At 38.9% G+C, this 24,382-nt stretch overlaps 1 protein-coding gene across 1 annotated transcript in view; it reads left to right on the top strand.

The window, feature by feature from the left end:
* Positions 1-24,382, top strand: part of TMC1 (transmembrane channel like 1) — a gene marked incomplete at its 3' end in the record, with an annotated part of 128,747 nt that overhangs the window by 97,154 nt on the left and 7,211 nt on the right. Inside the window, exons 9-15 of the mRNA XM_081318878.1 lie at positions 2,614-2,756; positions 3,890-4,034; positions 5,945-6,139; positions 12,764-12,943; positions 14,846-14,998; positions 15,622-15,750; positions 18,397-18,464. Of these exons, the coding sequence (XP_081175004.1) occupies positions 2,614-2,756; positions 3,890-4,034; positions 5,945-6,139; positions 12,764-12,943; positions 14,846-14,998; positions 15,622-15,750; positions 18,397-18,464 (1,013 nt within the window). The remainder of the gene's footprint in view (positions 1-2,613; positions 2,757-3,889; positions 4,035-5,944; positions 6,140-12,763; positions 12,944-14,845; positions 14,999-15,621; positions 15,751-18,396; positions 18,465-24,382) is intronic.

Raw genomic sequence — 24,382 nt, 5'->3', positions numbered from 1 at the left:
GGAGACACAAAGATTTGACTGGTGACAGATTTCATTCATTCATTTATCATACTTGTATGGAAACAAAAAAACGGGATCTCATTCGACATTGCCAAGGCCTGGGTGAACAGCTCTTCTAAATAACAGCAGAAACAGGCCCATCTTGATCTCCAGGGCAACCTCATTCCACAGGGTATGATACAAAGAAGGCATGCTTCCAGGGCCTGATATATGATCTTTTTAAATTAGCAATAGCAATAGCACTTAGCACTTAGACATATATACCGCTTCATACAGTAGTGCTTTACAGCACTCTCTAAGTGGCTTATAGAGGCAGCATATTGCCTCCAACAATCTGGTCCTCATTTTACCGACTTCGAAAGGATGAAGTCAACCTTGAGCTGGTCAGGATTGAACTCCTAGCAGTGGGCAAAGTCAGCCTGCTTGTCAGAAGGTTGCAAAAGTTGATCACATGACCCGGGACGCTGCAACTGTCAGAAATATGAACCAGTTGCCAAGCATTCAAATTTTGATCCTGTGACCACAGGCATGCTGCAACAGTTGTAAGTATGAAAAACCATCATAAGTTACTTTTTTTTAGTGCCACTGTAATTTCAAATGGTCACTAAATGAACTGTTGTAAGTTGAGGACTACCTGTAAGTGCTTCCTATGTGGCCATTGTAGTGGGAATTCTCATGCTACCAATTTTCTGCAACCAAACTGATACTGGCCATCTCTTGGTTCTGCAATTTCCCCAATTAAAGCAATGTCTCCTCTGCATTTGATAAAAGAAGTTGATAACCACACTAAAAGTCAAATAATATGTACTTGCTCTGTATTAATATTTCATTTTTTTATCATGGAAATGATTGCAAATGAGGCTTAGCAGATTTGGGGCATGAATCACCTTAAATAGCTCAATATACCAAATTCGTAGTTAACTAAATGAAAGTGAAGGATTTTTACAGGTTAATCTACTATTTTTTTAAGAAATAATAGGAGAAGAAATAATAAAGGACAAGAAAAGAGCATTGATGAAGATCACTTGCAAAGGTTTTGTTCCTCTCTTCATTACCCCATCCCATTGAAGTCCTACACTGGGGTACCCAACCTTGGCAATTTTAATTCCCTAGCATGGCTGGGGAATTCTTGCAAGTCCATAGTTCTTAAAATTGACAAGGTAGGACATCCCTGTCCTAGACAGAAGCAGCATATGAGAACAACTCTGTTCTATTTATTAGGGCCGTGGTGCCGAACCTATGCCACAGGTGGCATGCCGAGCCCTCTCTGTGCGCACGTGCATAGTTGCCCCAGTCCTAGGCCTTCAGCTGGGCTTTATAAAACCACCACCGCCACCATGTGCAAAAAAAAATGGTTCAATCAATCAATTTCAACTTCTCACGGGAAAAAGAAGTTCTTGCAAAGTTGGAATTGATTGACTGAACTTTTTAGTCCCACCCAGGCTGCCTTTACCACTGCAGCCACGCCCACCCAAATGGCCACGCCCACCCGGCACCCGATGATAAATAAGTGGTTGCAGTTTGGGCACTCGGACTCTAAAAGGTTCGCCATCATTGTATTAGGGCCACCTTCAAGCTCTACAGCAGCTTGACTTTATCCAGGAGTGATCACACACTGCAACTAATATTAGCTATAATGAAAACATTTGGCAGAAAATCTCTTTATTATGTCAGGGATTGTAACCCTTGAGTGGACACTTACCCTTTTATTTTGGAAAACATCTGCGATCTCACTGCAGAAGGTTATTTCTTTATTCCCATGATGATTTTGCTTTAATATGCCTATTTTTAATTGCTTTCCTATTATATTCCAAAATGCCGGGTTTGATTTATAGAGGCCTTGGTTTTGACATACTTTGTGAGTTCCTTTTTCCTTTGTCACAATATTTAAGCCCAATCAAAGCTCTCAGCTCAAGGGAGCTCCCTTGTGTGCCTGTGTAATAGAATGGACCCAAGAGGATATTTTCAGTTTTTTATAGATAGCATAATTTCCATTTAGATAAGAGGTCATTGTAGGTAGAAGAGAGTTAATGGACCAGGATGGCTACAAAGGTTTTTTAAAGTTTCCGATTCTAAGTTACTTACAGAATTAGCTACAGTAGGTGAGTCATGTCATGCAATAAATATTTGGTTGCAGCTCTGAAGCTATTATTTTGCACATGGCTCGGACTGGGTATTGATTCAGAATAACATAGTTGAAAGGGACCTTGGAGGCTTTCTAGTCCAGCCCCCTGCTTAGGCAGGAAATCCTATACCATGGTTACCCAATCTCTTCTTAAAAACCTCCAATTACAGAGCACCCACAACTTCTGAAGGAAAGTCATTCCACTGATTAATTGTTCACTGTCAGGATATTTCTTCTTATTTCTAGCCTGGTTCTCTCCTTAAATAGTTTCCATCCATTGCTTCTTGTCCTGCCTTCAGGTTCCTTTAGGACTGCATCTCCCAAAGTATTCCAAGGTTTAGTAGCATTGGAAATTGTAGTCCTGACACTTCTGGATGATACCAGATTGAGATGTGGTGATTAAAAAAGCAAATTAAATCACGCTAAGCTAAAATCTGCCCATGTGTGATGAAATATATTTTTCTGAACTCTTGTCATTAATTTTTCAGGGCTTTGCACAATACTCTGTGCTTTTCTACGGCTATTACAACAATCAGAGAACAGTTGGGTGGCTGAAATTCCGAATGCCTCTTTCATATTTCTTGGTTGGTGTTGGGACCATTGCTTATAGTTTCATGGTTGTCATCCGCACGTAAGTTTCTAGTAATTCAAAAGGATTAAAAACAGGTAATTAACGATTAATTGGGTTATTATGTTACATTTATATCCTGTTTTGGGGTCCCAGGCAACAAACACTTTTTAAAAATCCCACTCTATTGCGGCTTCATAATAATCCTAGGAAGCTAGGTAGATTGAGACATGACTATTTCCAAAGCCATAAAGTGAGATAAGTAGGAATGGGACATCCTAAATATTGCTCATCTAACTTGCAGTGCCTTCCTATGGTTTTGTTCCAACTCAATGTTATCTAAATTTCTTTCCCCATATCCTCTAGCCCCCCCCACCCCCGTTAAGGTAATCTGTGAAAATCTGTTTGTAGTTATCTCTGCTTTGTTGAATATTGACTAGAAACTGAATGTTTGAATCGAAGGTTTATAATCCCCTGCTTGCTAAATTTCTTTGCATAGGATCATAGAGTATTTCAGTCTAGAGCTGTAGGATTCAGAGAAAAATGGAATCTCCCGGTGCCAAGTCTACCTCGTTCTGTTCAATATCTATTGCTTACTTGATTAAAGTATAAAAACAAGTTCACACACAAATTATATATTTTTGTAAAAAACCCCTGTTATAAACATTAACCACATTTCTTTGTGTGCCTGAGAAGTTTTTTTCCCTATAGATTCCTCACAGGAAAGGATTGCTAAGTAACTGCTACTTAGTATTTTTATTAAAAAAAGAAAACCTTAGGGCACAATCTCTAGGGCATAACAAGAAGAAATTCCCCTGAATTAGCATGTAACACGTAATCTATACATGTTAACTTTCCATATACTGTAGCCACAAGGTAATCTTGATCTATATTTAGAGAAACTTGAAAGTAAATCCTCTTACATTCTTCAGCTTGTTGATAAGTTCATCAAACACAGTAAAACAATGGAAAGATTTGTGTGCTTCGTGTTTGCTTTTTTTCTGTTTTTCCATGAACAGATCAGAAAACAAAGGATAGTCAGGAAAAGAGCTGAGAAGACATCTACCTAAATCTCTCTATACTGTAGTAGAAATCAGTTAACATGTAATCACAGGGTTGGAAAGAGATATTTAGAACATTTTTTTCCTTGAAAAAAGAAATCATTTAAGCCACATTTCTGTTTTTGATCATTTCAGAATGGCAAAGAATGCACATAACGATGGTGGAGGAGATGATACAAGTTTTAACTTCAGCTGGAAAATGTTCACCAGCTGGGATTATTTGATTGGCAATCCTGAAACAGCAGATAATAAATTTGCATCAATAACTACTAGCTTTAAGGTAATCTTTGCTCACCATTTGTTCAGACTAATAAGTAGGAATAATGGAATTTTACTGACAAGAGTGATATTACCCTATTATTGTATATATTACTATACATCAGGGGTGTCAAACTCAATTTCATTGAGGGCCGCATCAGCATTGCGGTTGCCCTCAGGGGGCCGGGTGGGTATGGCCAGGGTGGGCATGGCCTACTGGGTGGGCGTGGCTAGAGTGCATATGGCCTACTGGGTGGGCATGGCCAGTTCTACATCGTTCGCATCAAGAGTGCCTATGGGGGCCTGGGCAGGAGTGGGACAGATCTGAGGGTCTCTGGCAGGAGGAGGGTCTCTGGGCCAGGGCCAAAGCAGTGGGGGCCGTTCCCTCACTGTTTCCAGGATGGCTTCGCGGGCCACATGAAACCACTTCGCGGGCTGGATTTGGCCCCCGGGCCTTGTGTTTGACATGTCTGCTATACATATTACTGTGAAATCAATACCAAATCAGTCAGTAAGAAGGCCATCTTATAATATAGGTAATTGTGTTACTGACAACATGTAGAAATTCAGTTGGCACAATACAGGGAATCATCCTGTTTATTTGTTGCTTCCCCTCTGCAGGACCATATAACCACTTAGTGAAGGAAGAAGGCTTATGCACTAATTATTAACCTGCTGAGCACGTATGGAAGCAGATATATCCAGATGTAAACCTTTTTCCCTTATCATTTTATCTGAAATGTAAGATTCATTTTCACAGTAACATTAAGCATGTAATTTTAGAAACAGAGAATGCTATATGCGTCTACCAGAAACATTCAGATTCTCCACTTCTTGTCTATGAAATCCAGAAAAAAAAACCCTAAACCAACCCACTTAATTGCCATTGCATATTGACCCAAATCCAAACAGACCCAAATCCAGTCCATAATGTGTTGGATTTGGGTCAATATGCAATAGCAACAAGGGAACTGGTTTAGATTTTTTTGGAATTCATGGACAAAAAAGTGGATTTTTTGACTATTTCTAGCAGACCCATGTAGCATTCTCTGTTTGTAATATTATGTGGTTAATGTTACTGTATCAGGGATGCGGTGGCTCAGTGGGTTAGGACGCTGAGCTTGTCGATCAGAAGGTCGAATCCTGAGTACCGTGTAGCAGATTGAGCGCCTGTTACTCGTCCCAGCTTCTGCCAACCTAGCAGTTCGAAAGAACGTAAAAATGCAACTAGAAAAATAGGGACCACTACGGTGGGAAGGTAACAGCGTTCCGTGTGCCTTTGGCATCTAGTCATGCCGGCCACATGACCACGGAGACGTCCTCGGACAAGTGCTGGCTCTTCAGCTTTGAAACGGAGATGAGCACCGGCCCCTAGAGTTGGAAACGACTAGCACGTGTATGCGGGGGAACCTTTACCTTTACCTAATGTTACTGTGGAAATGAGTTTTACACGTTTGGCCCTACCTGAAGGGTTTCTGACCTAAATCTTAGCCAAACCTCTCATATAAAATGATACGGTGCAGGGGTTTAGATCTACATAAATGTGCCTGCATACATGCTCAGCAGGTTAGTAATTAGTGCATAAGCCTTCTAGTTATTCATTCACAAACTAGTTATATAGTCCTGTGAATTAGTTTTAATATTTGAATTCCCTTGTATGTTGTTATATCCATTCATAGCATTAGAGTGAATATTTACTTTCATGAATGTTTGAAAATGTCCATGCTTTTTAATTTGTACTTTGTAGCATCTTTTAATAATAATTGTGCAACATGCAGGGCATTAATAAAGTTAAATGTACAGGGGCTCTAGTGAAGAGCAAAAGACATATTCTGTCTGTAAGATTTTTTTTTTTGACTGGCATCTTGATTCTTCCCAGTTTGCTTACTTATATATATATATTATTTTTTTTAATGTGTCAAATAAGCACAGGAAGCCATTGTGGAGGAGCAAGAGAGTCGGAAAGAAGAGAACATCCACCTGACTCGATTCCTGAGGGTTCTGGCTAATTTCTTTGCTTTGTGCACTCTGGCTGGGAGTGGTTACCTTATTTACTTTGTTGTGAGAAGATCCCAGAAATTTGCCTTGGAAGGCCTTGACAACTATGGATGGTGGGAGAGGAACGAAGTGCGTCCCAGCACGCTTTATTTTCCAAAACAGATGTGATTTTTAGGAGCTAGCTAAAATTACACAGAGAAAAATAAATACAGGCAGTCCTCAATTTAGAACAGTTTGTTTAGTGACTGTTCAAAGTTACAATGGCACTGAAGAAAGTGCCTTAATGACTATTTTTTCACACGTATGACCATTGCAGCATCCCTGTCAACACATGATCAAAGTTCAGATGCTTGACAACCGACTCATATTTATGACGGTTACGGTGTCCCCGGGTCAGGTGGTCACCTTTTGCGACTTTCTGACAAGTTACATCAATGGGAAAGTCAGATTGACTTAACAATCGTGTTACTAACTTAGCAGTTGCAGCGATTCACTCAACAACTGTGCCAAGAAAGGTTGCAAAGTGGGACAAAACTCACTTAACAAATATCTCACTTGGCAACAGAAATTTTGGGCTCACCTGTAATAAGCTGAGGACTACCTGTATTTTGAAGAGGAAAGCATTTACTATTATTAGTCTAACACAATTAAATCAGAGGGAAAGAGTGTAGTGATAAATAAATTATATCAGGTTATGCTTGGAGAAGAGAAGATGCCTGTTGCGTCATAATTTGTCTGTTATTTATATTAGCTGTTCCAGGATGTATGCGTTCACACAGCTTGTCACTGAAGCTTTTCATTTTAAGAGTGGACATAAAGGAATTGAAATGTTATTGAAATGATTTTTTCATAAGAAGTTTTGGATTGCATCTAGGGTATTCTCATGTTTAATTTTCACAGAAATTAACAAGATAATTCGAGGCTATGAAGGTCCCATAAATATAGGTGAGAATTATGTATGACTTAAATTAAGATGGATGGACTCTATCGGCTTGGTGAATAACTTGATGAAAATTGCACTTAAATATTCACTGTTTCTATGTAATGCTGTAATACCGTTTGTGCTGAAGTAATGCAGTTGCAAAATTTGTTGGGCTTTCAGACATTTCACTCAAATGTGAAATCCAGCTGTATTACACCTCTGCTGCTACAAGTGATGAACACATGTTCTTGTCAGATTTGGAATGTAATATTTAGTAACTACAGCACCAGAGTTTCACAATCTATATATACTATGCTTGATATTATTAGGACTGTGAAATGCTTTGGATCCAGTTGGATCCAGTTGGAGAAAAGTAGAATCCATGAAGAGGTGCTTATACCCCAGACCACAATGCTCTAATATTCAGAGTAACTCAATGTTATAATAATAGATTGTCTGAGGCATCCTTGGTGCTCTCTGAACTTGATTGTTTTCTTGCAGATGTTTCATTACCCAAACTCGTTAACATCATCAGTGCTAGTTTGTTACCTAGTTTGGGTAATGAAATATCTGCAAGAAAACAACCAAGCTCAGAGAGCACCAAAGAACCCTCCTTTCAAGCCTGAGCCACAAATATTCTCCTTTATCAGATTGTCTTCTACTACTACTGATCTTGATTCTGAATCTGGAATATAGAAAATAGATGGTCTTGGGTCAGTGCAAGACTAGAGTTGGCTCACCTTATTTCAGCAAGAGTTCTGTTCTAGCTTACAACTGCAGAATTATGAAACCACTGATAATGAGATCTTGAATCTGTGGGAATTGAACAGTCTGGTTCCAGGGTCCCAGAAAATGGCCAAGAATTCTCTGCAATGAACAGTGGTATGTTGCAGGAATACAGTATATGGGCTGATTGGAAGGAGGGAAAGATGCTCTGTGGTTGAGCTGGGCTGGCTGACAGGAAAACCAGCAACAGACTGCTGGGAACATGAGGTAATTTGACTGGTACTTTTATGAGTGAGTAAAATCAGCATAAGGTCAAGCCCCTGATTATGCAAATCCATTTACCATAGATGGTGAACTTCGATATGAAGTATGGATATGAAGTATGAAGAAGTGGGGGGTGGGGAGAACACGATAACTCTTTCCCAGTACTTGAGTACTTGAGAGGCTGTCACGGAGAAGAGAAGATTGACTTATTCTCCAAAGCACCAGAGGGCAGGACAAGAAGTAATGGGTGGAAAGCTTGTTAAAGAGATATCCAACCTAGTAGTAAGGAGAAATTTTCTAAACTGTGAGAACAATTAATCAATTGATCAGCTTGCCTCTCACTGGAGGTTTTCAAGAATGGACTGAACAACCATTTGACCTGGATGGTATAAGGTCTCCTGCCTTGAGCAGGGGATAGGACTAGAACAGGAGTCTCCAATCCCCAGGATGCAGCCCAATATTGGGCCATGGCCTATTTGGAATTGGGCCCCATGAGTGGCTGGCTGGAGCGTGCATGCACACTTCAATTTGCATGAACAGCTGGCCGGCAGTCACTGATGTGCATGTGTGCCAGATCTCCGTTCACACAAATCAATCTGTGCACATGTGCACTGGTGCACTGTTCGCGCTGGCCTGCCACTCATGTTATGGCTGCATGTGTGTGTGTGTGTGCCAGCCTGCTGCTTGTGCAGCCAAGTTCCCCTCTCTCCCCCAGCCAGGCCATCAAGTCACAAAGGTCGGGGACCGCTGGACTAGATGACCTCTGAGGTCCCTTCCAGTTCTATGATTCTATGTTCTATGATATGCCAAACTCATGGATAAGAGTATAAAGACCTGTATCACTCATCATAACTTTATACCCTGGTTTCATTCAAATGATTCTATAAACATGGTTTGGAGGATCACAAATGAAGACAATTCACATGTTTTGCTCCTTTCACATGACAGACTTGAGTCCGTGCTTCCTATTTGAATTAAATATATTTCATATTGTAAACTATTTGACTTTAGTGGCCCTTTCAAATCTAGTTGCAAGCATGGTTTATTAGAATTTGTTAGAATTGTTCAGTGTATAGTCACTTGTTTTCAAAATCTTGGCCAAATGGGTTTTAATGCAAACATTGAACATTTGCACAGCATTAGGGACTGAAGAGATTACTTGCAAGTGAAGTTGTGTAACCAGCAGAATATCATTTGTCATCCCATGCAGAAATACATAAATAATGAATTCTGCTAGCAATTATTATATAGTAACTCTGCTATATTTCAAAATATTTATTAGCTCAAAAATTGAATCCAAAGTATTAAAGTCCCGGTGCTTTTATCATTCATAAAAGAAAGTTCTATAAGATGTTTCTGTAGACAGAAAAAAAGTTTGAAATGTTGGTTTGGAGTTTCAATGATTAGAATTATACAGGGCTATAAAAATAATGTAGACAAAAAATTGATTCCAAAATTAATACATGGGGAAATTTGTTCAAAAATTTGGCCAAGTTGCTCTGGGAAAAAAAGGATATTAGGGATAAGTGTGGCCAAATATGAATGTGCTAAGAAAAGTTTTATATAACCTTAGTTAACGTAAGAATGAACTAATACTAATGCACAGATGACTAATCCACGCATCCCTCTAAACGCTGTAACTTTGGCACATTACTTTAAGTTATGAGCAGACAGAAATTGCTTTTGCGAGATATATGTAAGATTTTTGTGTATACCTCTAGAATGTTATATGTAAAGTGACATATTATATTGAAGAGAATGCTGCAGATCAGGTAGTTGAAAGAATGGTTAGAAGTTAAAAATCTCTGTTTTTATAGGAGATTTTAGAATGGCATTGCACTCCCTACACCTGAGAGCAAGAAAGGGTTTTAAACAGAAAGTAACAGAAAAACAGTATGTAAAAAAAGAAAAGAAAAGAAAAACAACAAGATAATGTTTTTGGGTTCACCTAAGGTAAATCTATTCATCTTAACCAGGGTGAAATGCTCATCAGATTGCCATGATTCATTACCACTGAGAAATAAGTATGCCAGTTAAGTGTTATATTCTAGGCTAAAACAAAGTATTGTTTTTGACTGTTGTTGATTGGATATTTCCAGTTTGTACTGAATTGCTTAGGCTGACTGAGGCAAATTTTTGAGTAGACAAGTTTCAGGTACCATCTTGTTTCCTCTTTTATTTTCAATTTTATTCCTTGTTTGTCATTATTAGATTTTTTTTACTTTTTGTATCAGACATAAGCTGACATACGTGGGCTATTTGACAGGATTTTTTTAAAAGGAAAGACATAGAAACCAAATTGAACTAGTGCTACTGAAAGAAGTAATAGTCTAGCTAGCAAACCTGTAAGTTGAAAACTTGAATTATTCTGCCATTGCTTATATTAAAATTTCCAGCAAGTGTATAACTATAATATATAACTCTTAATTATTACACTAATTATGCAGAAAGAAAATACATTTACTCAAAAGGTAGGGTTTTTTAAATTATTATTCTCTTGCAACTGGGATGTCTGAGAAGGTTTTTATTACTGCACACAGTATGAGCTTGAGTGCGTGATTTATAATATACAGCTGTTCATTCTTAATCAAGGTATATTATAATGGCCACCAGACAAGATTAAATGTTTTTATGAAACTGAAATATTGGAGAATGCTAGAATGTGGCTGTAATCCCAGCCTTGCATATAAATTCATAATAATACTTAGAAGTGCAAAGTCTTAGTCTCAGTTACAGATAGTCTTCAACTTGCATCTATTTATTTAGCGACTGTTTGAAATTATTACAGCACTGAAAACTTACAATTGGTCCTCACACTTACAATCCTCACAGTTACATGATCAAAATTTGGGTATTTGGCAACTGGCAAATTTACGATGTTTGCAGCATCCTGGGCTCATGTGATTGACATTTGCAACCCTCCTAGGCACTTCCAACAAGCAAAGTCAATAGGGAAATGGAATTTGCTTAACGACTATGTGATTCACTTAACTGCTTAAGTGATTCTCTTAATAACCGTGACATGAAAGGTCATAAAATTGGGCATGACCTACTTACAACTGCCTTGCTTAGCGAGGGGAAATCTGGTCCCAGTTGTAGTTATAATTTGACAATTACCTGTATTGTTTGGGTTTTAGGTTTGAAGAAAGATGACATTCAAAAAATCAAAGGCCAGGAATCTTTAAACTTGGCAACTTTAAGACTTGTGGACTTCAACTCCCAAAATTCCTTAGACAGCTGGCTGAGGAATTTTGGGAGTTGAAGTCCACAAGTCTTAAAGTTGCCAAGTTTGAAGACCCCTGATGTATGCCATTGAATTAATCCTATACTAACAATGGGGATCCAAATTAAAAATTCCCAACAGGAGTTGTCAAACCTCAAGGGATGGAAGTCCACCTTCTTTCTGGAAATGTTTTCTGATCTTTCTGTTAGGAAGTTTTTTCTATCAAGACCTTCCTTCATGTTACTCATGACAATTAATTTAGACTGATAAACAACCAGCCTTGAACTGCGATGTGACATCCTCTTAAGTATTTAAAGAGTGCTTTCATCTCTTCTAATAGTCCTTTGATCTCTCTTCATCAAACTTAATTTCTAGATGCCTTGATCATCAACCTTTAACCTATTTCAGTTTGTTTGACTCCTTTAGTGGGAGAAAATGCTATCAGCTGTAAAGAACAGAAATCTATTTACGTTTCTTATCTTACTGCTAATAACAATTAGGTCATTGATTAGTGGGATCTTTATTAACTTATTTCTCAAAATAAAAATGTCTTAAACTACATAGCTAAAAATTTTAATGTTACCTTTGCTTATTTTTAAAAGGATAGTTTATTGCACTGGGCTTTTCTAAGAAAAACAGTTTATAAATAAAATATATATTTCCCCCCAAAATAAAGAATGCCATTAAATAAACAAAATAACACTTGACTCAAATATGACAAAATATAATCCATGCATTAAGATAAGGTTTCATAAACAATTATGCAATGCTAGAGACCATGCTTTAGAGACAAGTGGGTAATTCTATGAAGGTGCCATTTGTTACTGGCTTGGAAGTGATTTCCGCAGTATATAAAGCCTGTAAATTTAAAAAAAAAACAAAACAGGTGAGAACTTTGTGCATTTCTCAGATATGTGTGCTTTTCAAAATATGAATACCCAAACCAATAGATTCAAGGGTAGGAGAATTTGGTGACTTTTTCTCCTGTTTCTTAATACTATTTTTGGGAAGGTAACCCCCACAGTTATAGTTTATGGCTAGGCATTCTGTTACCTGCCTGATGTTCTTTGATCACAATATGGTATTTGACTGAGTGATTCAGTTGATTACCTGATGAGATCAGATAAGTACCTTTTTTCCAAAGTTATTTCATCTGATGATTTAAGGATCTATCACTGTCTTGCTGTCCTTTCTCTAGTAAAAAGAAAAACCTTTTTTTTTAAGTTTCTGCACTGGTATACTTCTTAGTGCTTTATTTTGATTACAAGCTACAATACAACTTAATTATTCTCTCACCTTTCAATGGCAAAGAAAAGAGGAGTAGAAGCCAATAGGCAGTGCTTTTTTTGTAAAAGAAAAAGGTGCCGGAACTCACACATGTCAAACAACCCGCCTTGCCTACCCTACAAGGTTCCATCCAAAAAAGGTGCCAGAACTCCGTTCTGAGCGTTCTATGAGAAAAAAAGCCCTGCCAATAGGGCAAATAACAATACTGATAAATACTGTTACTATTTTTGTTATATCTTCTTCTTTAAAAAGTGAATAAATATTTATTGCTATAAAAGTAGGACCTGATCATTATATTAAAACGTTTTAACTTGTATTCCCCCTCCCACAGGTGAATATGGTCATGTCACTTCTAGGAATGTTCTGTCCAACTTTATTTGATGTCATCAGCACCCTTGAAAATTATCATCCCCGAATAGCGTTACGATGGCAGCTGGGACGCATCTTCGCTCTTTTTCTGGGCAACTTGTACACCTTCATTATTGCTCTCATGGATGAAATCAACCTCAAGGCAAGTATTTTACTTTCTATATTTTCAGCTTTCCAGAAAGAGGTCCCGATCTGAAGTTTTGAAATTCAGAAGTTAGAATTTATAAGCCCTGATTCAGCTATTTATTAATGTTACATTGAGACCAATGGAATGCTAGTTAAGGCTTACTGGCTTTAACTGCAATTCGCTCAGACTAAATTGAGCTGGGATACAAATATGACATCTTGGATCTTGAGTTGCTAAAGAGGAAATGATTCTTATGATCGGAGGGGAATATATTTGCCTTTAAATTAAAATATTTGTAGAAGAAGTTTAAACATACATTATACTGCTAGACAGCTGGTTTTAATCATAGCAAAAATAGCAGTCTTCTGATGCCTTATCATGTGCTTTCTGGAACAGAACTGCGTTTGTGAAATGTTATTCTCAGTTACAGGGCAATATATGCACGATTTCCTGGATGTAGGTGAGATGTAATTTTGCATTTCATTTTCCCTGAATTTCATTGCTTAGAGTTCCCATGTTTCCACCAAATAATATATCTGTACCTGGCTTAACTCAAAACAATGATCACATACTGGACTTGGCTTTCTTGTTAGAGCAGTGGCAATGTGATTGCAAGGGGGGGGGGACTCTCTCTATTCCCTGTCATGTGCAGATCACATCCTGGTGACTTGAGATTCTTTCATGTTACTCTCCTCTGCAGGGAGGTAGGACCGATTTGATTGGTGACTGATGGACTCATAGGATATCTGACGTTCTGCTGCATGGTCCTGCTGACAGAATCAAGCCCTTATGACTTCCATTGGCACACCACTCCCTGCATTCCCCGTAGTTTATGGAGCAGTTGAGGGAGCTGAAAAAGGTTAAGAGAGATCTAGAATGCTACTGGAGGAAGACAAGGATGAATCAAGAATTACAGCCACTGTTAAGGCCTACTTTGTGAAACATTAATACTTTTCATTAATACAGTGAAACATTAATACTTTTCTGCTCTTTTTGCATCCATAAGGAATCTTCCAGTAGCCCTGTTTAGGGTTACCTGGATCATCCATGAGTGGGAGGGTGGGGTTTTCAGAAAACTCCCTGCCGTTTTCTCGGCAAGGTTTTTCACAAATTGTTTGCCATTGCTTTCTTTCTAAGGCGGTGAGAAAGTGACTGTCCCTAATTCACCCAGTTAGCTTCATGCCCAAGGCGAGACTAAAACTCACAGTCTCCTGCTTTCTAGCCTGATGCCTTAACCATCATGCCAAACTGCCTCTCCTTTCCTTGTTACCTTCTGGGAGGAGGCTCCGTGGTATCCGAAGCAGAACATCCAGATTCAGTCATAGTTTTGCTCCATAAACTATTAAGTTTGTGAACTATAAAGGTTCCTCCTTCCGTTATGTATTCAAGATGGACAGTGATTAATATTTCTATGTTACTTATATGTAAGGGTGTAGGTCTATACATATGTTGTAATAGTATGCTTAAATATTGTTATTATGTGTACGCTTTAAGAGCAAGCAACTAAATTTCATTTTTAACGTGTGCCTTTGTGCCCACAGTAAAAAATGACAGTAAAGGTTATCTTTCTTTCTTTCTTTCTTTCTTTCTTTCTTTCTTTCTTTCTTTCTTTCTTTCTTTCTTTCCTTCCTTCCTTCCTTCCTTCCTTCCTTCCTTCCTTCCTTCCTTCCTTCCTTCCTTCCTTCCTTCTTTCTTTCTTTCTTTCTTTCTTTCTTTCTTTCTTTCTTTCTTTCTTTCTTTCTTTCTTTCTTTCTTTCTTTCTTTCTTTCTTTCTTTCTTTCTTTCTTTCTTTCTTTCTTTCTTTCTTTCTTTCTTTCTTTCTACATTATATTCAGTTTTTTTTTCACACTGCCTATGAATTATATTAATTAATAAGATATGCGATCCAGGGGGAAAAAAAGAGTCTTCTTTTTTTAGCTGGAAGAAGAGAAGATTGTAAAGCAGAACATGACAATCTGGCTAGCTAGTTTGTACAATGGAACCCTGCCAGAAAACATCACAACTCCTCCTGTTCAGGTCAACCCTGCAGATGTTCCCAGAGGCCCTTGTTGGGAAACCATGGTTGGTCAGGTAAAGCCGGTCTCATACTGAAATCATGTTAGTTGCTTCTGCTGTTGTTAAGTTTTTATCACAACTCCCCATAATGTCCCTGTTGGAATTGCTTTAGGTGGAGCTGAACAGGAAGAGAAGGAAAATACAGTTGGGGAGCATATCAATGTATTAATGTACCTAGGAAAATTAATCTAAATGAATCCATATTTTGAGACTATAGAGTCACAAGGGAACTTCCTGAACTTTTTTGAGTGAATCTGCTTACTCCAAGCCATATAACAATTTTAGCATTATTTACTTATTTTGTATTTAATTAATTCATTGATCTTGCCAGTGCTACCCAACTGTGTGTAAATTTTAGTGGAAACTCAGGAAATGAATTTGATAAAAAAGAAATAAATTGTAGACATGAACAACTAAACCCACATGTATAAGATTCAAGCTGACTACTTTACTTAAATCAGGACTGTCCAACCTTGCCAACATGGCTAACTAGGGTATTCTGGGAGTTGAAGTTCACAAGTCTTAAAGTTGCCAAAGTTGGACATTCCTGACTTAAACAGAAAATGGGGGTGTGGTGGGGACACAAGCGAATCAGTCCAGCGATAAAAACAATCCATACATTTTTTTTCCCCTTGCAGGAATTTGTACGATTAACAGTCTCTGACACTGTGACGACCTACATCACAATTTTAATTGGGGATTTCCTAAAAGCTGTTTTTGTCAGGCTGTTCAACCATTGCTGGTGTTGGGACTTGGAATATGGCTTTGTAAGTACTGACACCTTGAGTTGATTTTATTTATTTAATTTACATAGCGACTTTGGGTGGCAAAGAACTAATTTTGCTGGGGTTGTGAAGGGCAAATCCTTCCAAAAGAGTCATTATGAGAACATTATGAGAAATGTTATTATACCTTACAGGCTGAAATAAGAGTTTTATATTGTACCATTGACTTAAAGTGCCAGATTCATTCCTATGCTCAGTGAATCCAGCTAAATTGCCTTCCTTTGGTGGAGAGGATGTGAGAAAGCAAAACATGTGTTTTAATGTCAATTGAAACTTCCCTCCCCCCATCTTATATTACTAGAAAAGGATTTACGTAAGCTCAGATTGCATAAGGAGACATAAATCTCCTCTGAACATTTTTATTTATTTATATCCCACCTTTATTACTTTACAAATAACTCAAGGTGGCGAACATATCAAACACACCTTCCTCCTCCTATTTTCCCCACAACAATCCTGTGACATGGGGTGGAGAGAAAGAGAGAGAGAGAGAGAGAGAGAGAGAGAGAGAGAGAGAGAGAGAGAGAGAGAGAGAGAGAGAGAGAGAGAGAGAGAGAGAGAGAGAGAGAGAGAGAGAGAGAGAGAGAGACTGGCCCAACTAAGGCAGGACTAGAACTCTCTCAGTATCCTGGTTTCTAGCCTGGTGCCTTAGCCACTAGACCAAACTGGCTCTGGACAGTATTTCTGGAAAAAATAACCTTCCATGCGAGCAAATAAGTAAATAAAGAGAAAATAGACAATATACCTGTAAGGGTATCAACTTGACATAGAGCTTACCTGTGGGATCTCTTTGGAAACTTTGAGAATGGCATAATGAGATAACTCTTCTCTTTATGTGTTAATTTTCAAACACCCCAATGCAGAACACTTTGTCCTACAAAATAGTTAAAAGGTGAATCAAAGAAAGAGCAATAAGAGAAGGGAAAATGGTTGAAATTCAAGTGGTGGAATATATATTCAATCACAGGGTTACAAACTAGTATAAGGGGAAAATACAGGGTTTTGTCATAATTTTAGGTTCTGCCTATGATTCTCCGAAGGGCTCCTAGAAGATCATCGAGTTACTAACAAACAGTAGTGAATTTCCATTTCTGAAAACTGAAATCCGTATTTCAGATGTTAGACACTCTATTCGTTTTACTCTTCTTCGCAATACATAAAACATTGCATAAAACTATTGCCACAATTCTTTTTTAATGATGCCAAATGAGTCAGGGATAATCAGCTTAATTCCTTACTTGAGATGTAACATCAGTACATTTTGCTCAGTTTTTGGCAGTGCGTTTAAGGGATTAGCATATGCTTTTCTGATCTACCAGCATAAAACTTTTGCATTTAGGCAAAGATTTTATGTTTAACATAGGCAGGTGTTTCTCAGCCTCGGTAAATTTAAGATGCAAGGATGTCAACTCCTGAAATTTCCCAACTAGAATGCAGAATTCTGGAAGTTAAAATCCATGCATTTTAAACTTGCTACGTTTGGGAGACAATGATAGGTTTTTGTTTGGGTTCTGTGCTTTGAAAAGCTGGGTGACAAGCAAATATAGCAGGTGGAAGGATTTTTTCCCCCTCCAACATTTTAACTGTAGGCTGACAAAAATCTCCATTTATTGTTTTTTTTATCCTGCCTTTATTATTTTTATACATAAGTTGAGTTGGAAAAATATCTAACATCCCTTCCTTCTCCTATTTTTCCCACAAAAACAATGCTGTGGGGTGAGTTGGGTAAGACAGGTGACTGACATAAAGTTACCCAGCAACTTTTATGTCTAAGGTAGGACTAGAACTCACCATCTCCTGGTTTCTAGCCTGGTGCCTTAGCCATTATTTCTTTCTATTTATTTTTTTCTTTATCATGTAGCTGTGAAAGATAAAGAACCCTCTTCTAGAAAATTGTGATAACTTTAGTCAGGTTTATTTACACCTTTTTCCTATCTGCCAAAGCCCATTTTTAATAAAGCCTGAAATGCTAGATGGGTTCTGCCCTCATTTCTGGACTGAACATAATAAATCCTTCTTATGGACTGATCTTAAAGCAGGTTAAAAGGGTAGGGAAGCCATTTCTAGTTTTTAGAGAAATTCAGGAAACACAATGCATTGAGGAGAGATGCATCGGCCTTCAAATTTGTAGGCTGATATGAGGTAGATGTGGGGAGAATGTCCTCACCCTCCTATCCATATCATTTAATAATAAAGTTGTCCATAAAGTATTATAAAGATGACAGCCACAACAGTGCTATTGAAACACTATCGTGCACACAGAGACAACCTCCATTGCACTATTGTGGCTGCCATTTGCCTGTTTTCTCTCGTCTCAAATCCTTCAAGCAATCCTGGTTAATAATGTTTTGGAATTGTAATATTTGATTGACTTGTTTGACAATAAACAATATGTTTATAGAAACTAGAACCTTAAAGAAGTCTGTATGCTTAAACAGCTCCACTAACACAATGCAAAATTCAGCTTTAAAATGTCTACCTTCAGGTGACAAACTATTTTTCAAAAATATGTGTGGCACGAGAAAACCCTATTGCGAAACAATTGCAGTGGTATAATTTTGCTTTTCACACCATCCTGAATGGTGTTATTGTACAAATCTAAGAAAATGTTCTGTTCTTTCCCCTTAGCCTTCGTATTCAGAATTTGACATTAGCGGAAATGTGCTTGGTCTGATCTTCAATCAAGGCATGATCTGGTCAGTGCAACTTGGAAATGCAAAAGATCACAAAAAAAGATTTTGTGCAGCCAACAACATGGTAACAGGGTTGTAACATGAGAGTGAATTGTTTGTTCAATCTCTAGATCTGGGCACACAATCACAACTGTAATCTGGCTTTGATTACACCTAAGTGTAATTAAGTGTCCTTGATTAGGTGGTTCCTTGATTATGAAGAAGTTTATGTCAAGAACTACCAGAACATGACCCCCCCACACACACACACTTACAGGGCAAGCCACTAGTATATAAAAAGAGAGAAAACCCCATTCTCTTCTAGCACTGATGATGTGCTCTAGCTGGGTCATGAAACATCTGCTAGTAAACCACCAAACCCAGAGAGCACCAAGAGCTCTACAGTTTAGTTCTGAGCTACACATATGCTCTTCTATTAATAGATCTCACGTCCCTCTGTTCCTTTTGATTCTCCATTTCACGGTGCCAATTTGACTTTTGTGTGACCTGAAATTCCCTCCTGGATGCTATGAAATAATAATGCCTCCTTAAGTAACACCAGCTGCCTGCCATTAGTGCAGGTTCGAGTCCCACCAGGCTCAAGGTTGACTCAGCCTTCCATCCTTCCGAGGTAGGTAAAATGAGGACCCAGATTGTTGGGGGCAATTAAGCTGACTTTGTAATAATGCCGCTTGGGGTGTGTGTGAAAGCCCTAATAAGCAGGCACATACATAGAATGAAGGCTACTGCTAAGCTTGTAAGCCGCCCTGAGTCTTCGGAGAAGGGCAGGATATAAATGGAATTAAAATAAAAAAAAATAAAAAAAAATAAGATGTGGTTCTTTCTTTGAAGTTAGAAAGATATGGGTTGGCATCCTTGAAACAAAAGCCATCCCATCTTCCCGGCAAGTAATTTAACACCACCGTTTTCAGAAAACGGACCATTAATTCTGTTCCAAAAATCTCACACAGAGGTCACAGCCTTTCTCTAGAAATGCACTTCCTTCCTTCTGGGATTTACTTTTCCGTGCTTCCATTGCCTCATGAAAGTGACTGGCAAAGCTACTATTTGAAAACTAGAAGCAACATGTTCATGGCAATTATTAATAAATAGTTTATGCTCAGTGCTGTTGCTGTGGCATTTGCTTGTCCTTGAGGGTAAAACCTGAGGAACTCAGTAGATACAAGGATGTGATATAACTGCATGTGTTGTTTTCATTTTTCAAGATGCTTCCCAGACTTCAAAGTCCACCATAGCAAGCACCTTGGGAAGGAGCCCAATGACAACAGTTTTGAGCCCTGCTGGATGACAACAACAATAATAATAATAATATAAAGTTGGAAGGGACCTTGGAGGTCATCTAGTCCAACCCCCTGCTCAGGCAGGAAACCCTATACCATTTCAGGCAAATGGCTGTCCAGTCTCTTCTTAAAAACCTCCAGTGTTGGAGCATTCACCACCTCTGGAGGCAGGTTGTTCCACTGGTTAATTGTTCTAACTGTCAGGAAGTTTCTCCTTAGTTCTAGGTTGCTTCTCTCCTTGACTAGTTTCCATCCGTTGCTTCTTGTCCTGCTTTCAGGTGCTTTGGAGAACAGCCTGGCTCCCTCTTCTTTGTGGCAGCCCCTGAGATATTGGAACACTGCTATCATGTCACCCCTCACCCTTCTCTTCATTAAACTACACATACCCAATTCCAGCAACCGTTCCCTATATGTTTTAGCCTCCAGCCCCCTAATCATCTTGGTTGCTCTTCTCTGTACTCTTTCTAGCGTCTCAACACCTTTTTTACATCGTAGTGACCAAAACTGGATGCCGTATTCCAGGTGTGGCCTTACCAAAGCATTGTAAAGTGGCATTAGTACTTCACTTGATCTTGATTCTATCCCTCTGTTAATGCAGCCTAGCACTGTGTTGGCTTTTTTGGCAGCTGCAGCACACTGCTGGCTCATATTGAAGTGATTGTCTACTGTGATTGTCTATTGTCTACAACTCTGATATTTCCCTAACTTTCCCAGATTGGCAGGGTCCTGCTGTGGTTACTCTACCCATTCTTTGCTCTAGATTTTACAGAAATCTCCCCCCTTTGTTTCAGGATAATGGAAATGGGGATGAATAGAACAGGCCCTGGTTCTTTCTGAGCTTGGCTGGGGATTTTTTTGCAGACATTTCATTACCAAACCAGATGACATCATCAGTGCTAGAAGAAAGTGGGATTTGCTCTCTTATTATTTACTAGTGGCTTGCCCTGTTACTGTCAGTAGGAGTGTTCTTGATTAGGTAGTTCCTTAATTATCAAGGAGTATACCGTATATCAAGAACCACCAGAACACCCCCCACACACACACTTAAAGGGAAAGCCACTAGTATATAAAAAGAGAGCAAAGCCCATTCTTTTCTAGCACTGATGATCTGCCCTAGCTGGGTCATGAAATGTCTGTAAGTAAACCACCAAACCCAGAGAGCACCAAGGACACTACAGTTCAATTCTGAGCTACAAATATGCTCTTCTATTGGCAAATCTCCTCTCCCTCTGTTCCACTTCACAGGGAAAAGAATTGGCTAGAACACAAAGTCTCTTTTGTCAAGACAGGCATCACTAGAATGTTAGTAGCTTGGGAAAGATTCTGTTATTTCAGGAAGAACCTCAAAGGAAAGTGGACCATCTCCTCTGAAAGATGTCACTCACAAAGTTGTGTGGAGATTGGCAACAGACTTAAGAAAGTAAACTGAGTTTGTATTTTCATCCCCATTCTGCTTCCTGGCGAGTAGACTGGAGAGCTTTCACAGGTCTGAGTAGGGCTAATGATACTGGGGTGTATTGATTGGATGACAGCTATTAGTCCACAGGCTTTCTGGGTAATATATATATTTTTTAAAGGCTGATTTATTGTGGGCATGCTACATGCCAATGGTAAGCAGGTCTAAAACAAGCAGCAAACAGATTACAGTAGTCCTCGACATACGGCCACAACTGAGCCCAACATTTCCATTGTTAAGGAAGATAGTTGTTAAGTGAGTTTGGCTCCATTTTACAACTTTTCTGGCTTCAGTTGTTAAGTGAATCACTGCAGTTGCCAAGTTAACGACATGGTGGTTAAGTGAAGCTGGTTTCTGCATTGGTTTTGTTTGTCAGAAGGCCGCAAAAGGGGATCACATGACCCCGGGACACCGCAACCATCATAAATGCAAGGGTCCAAATTTTGATCACATGACGATGGAGATGCTGTTACGGTCCTATGTGTGAAAATCAGTTGTGAGTCACTAATTGCAATGCAGTTGTAATGTTTGAACAGTCGCTAAATGAATGGCTGTAAGTCGAGGACTACCTATAAATACAGTCACCTTTTTTCCTGATCCCTTCATTTTTCTGGCCACTCCTTTTTTCACATTCTGATACCCTCTTTTCTTTCTCCTCCTGAAGCCAGTCTTGTTAGAGGCCTGAATTGCTCACTTCCAAAGGTCTTCCAAAACTGGCCTCTATGAAGTTAAACTAAGGGCAGGATGTGCCTTAGGATGCAGATTCCCTTCGCTTGCTTTAACCTTGCTTAAACTCAGAATATTCATAACCCCCATAGAAGCTGTATGGTGAACTACTAAATTCCTTGAGCAATTGAACAATTATTTGCTAATATCGTAATAGGTCATCCAGAATTAGCAATCCCATCAATCACTTCAAGACCAATTCGGCACAGACCTTCTTATATTGTAATGAACATCGATGCTGTTGTGAATCCATTGAGACACTTCACTTATGCTGTTCAAGCAATGCATTTAGAAAGAAGTAGTGGGGTGTAGTATTGCCTCCTCTTTTAGTGCTCAAAATATTGATTTAAGGGACCTCCAACCTTCTGACACCATGCGTCTGGTGAGATGATGACTTGTGAGGGCTACATATTTGTGACAAGAAATTTTATATCTGTTTTCCAAAACTGGGCATTAACTATCAAAACAAGGTGATTATTTTCTTGAATTTTACTAAATGTCTACCAAAAAATTACTCATACAGGAGAATATTTGTAGCTCAGGGCTGAAATGAGGGGGTCCTTGGTGCTCACAGAGCTTGGTTGTTTTCTTGCAGATGTTTCATTACTAAACTAAGTAACATCATTGGGCCAAGGTCAGAGATCTCCAAATTCAGAGAGCACCAAGGACCCCTCAATAATTACTCTTATGTCAAATTCTAGTGTCTAGTGTCCTTTCTCACCCTCACCTCTTTTGGGGAGGAATGATATTTCAGCTTTGTTAGATCTCAGTCTGCTTTGCACAATTTTATTATCCCACAGGAGAGAAAAGGAGTAAACACCACTTAGTTTGATCTAAAATATATGCCTGCTCAAGCAACATTGCTGGTTCTCTGTGTCAGCTGTCATAAATAAAAGTGGAATGTATTGCTCTTGTTACACCTTTCTATTTTCATCAGGGACCATAATCATTCCTAATTTCTAGGGAGCCATGGTGGTGCAATGGTTAGAACGCAGTACCTCAGGCTAACTCACTGCTCATTCCATTATAGGCCATTAAACATAGTTTACTTGTGGGATTGCCTGTTTCCACAAGGCCAGCTAACTCAATATTGCAGGTTTAACTTCCTCCAGGTTCCTTCAATTAAGGATTGAAGGATGCAGTGGTTAGAATACAGTATTGCAGGCTGACTCTGCCCACTGCCAGGAATTTGATCCTGATCAGCTCAAGGTTGACTCAGCCTTCCATCCTTCCGAGGTTGGTAAATTAGGACCTAGATTGTTGGGGCCAATGTGGTGGCTCTGTAAACTGCTTAGAGAGGCCTGTAAAGCACAATGAAGCAGTATATAAGTCTAAGTGTTATTGCTATTGCTAATTTCAGCCAAGTGTTGCACAACTCTACTTAATGACACAGAAGGGGTATTCTCAAAGGCTATTACTGGTGGTCCAGATGGCAATCACAGTCATGTATTGAAACTCTAGCTTTTAAAATTTTCTTTCCCCATGCAGACCCCTGGGCAGAAGCTAAGGTAGACCAGTCAGACATGAAAGTGACCGTAGCCAATGCATTCTTTTTCTTTGCCCAGCTTCTTTAACTTATCTCTCTCCCCTCTTCTTCATCTTCCTCTCATCTTGCTCTCCTTTATTTTCCTCCCCTATTCTCTTTCTCCTGACTTAGTAGGTTGCCAAGAGAAACAATTCCACAATATTTTGAAATGAAGCTTTAGGTCCTTGCCCCTTCTAAAAATGAACAACTCCTATTAATTTGTCCACCTTATTGATTGGTATGATACTTGGAAATCTCCATTTGCTGGAATGGATGGTGGTCTGTGAGAGCAGTTTAAAAATGTCTTTGTTTAGCAAAAACTACACAGTTTTATATATTTGCTTGAACATCCAGTGCATTTATTTCAATCAAAAATCTCGAATATCTTGGAAAATGATAAAAGGACTTCATCTTCTTCTGTATTAGTCAACTGAACTTAGAATAAAAATATGATCTTAGATGTGAGATAATAAGTATACAATGTATTAATCCATCACCTTATAGGACAACACTGGAAATAGCTTCTGTGCAAAGCATCTCTGAGCAAATAAAGTGAGCCGCGTCTACCCCATTGCCGGCAATGGCAAAACATCCTGATACGTTGTGTGATGTCACATGACACATGAGTTTGACATGTCTGCGATAGTGTCCAAGTGGGGGTCAATCTTTTCTCTGTGATGATGATGTTCCATAGAGAGAGAGCCACCAGGGAGAAGGCCCTCTTCTTTGTCCTGTTAGTTGTACCTTCATAGGAGTGGACTCCTGTAGCATTCCCTGCCTCCCTGCTCTGGTGGGTCAGGCACTCATGATGACGGGAAAAAAAGCACACTTGTAAGCTTTGTAACCAAGTCAACAAGCAGAGAAAGGTTCAGGGGCCATAAAAGTTCAGTTGTGACCAGCATATAATCCTTTGGTTGTCCTTATTATTATTATT

Source organism: Vipera berus, assembly GCF_964194415.1.
Source record: "Vipera berus genome assembly, chromosome: 2".
NCBI lineage: Eukaryota > Metazoa > Chordata > Lepidosauria > Squamata > Viperidae > Vipera > Vipera berus.
The sequence above is the reverse complement of the archived record's forward strand: the minus strand, read 5'-3'. Positions and strand labels throughout refer to the sequence as shown.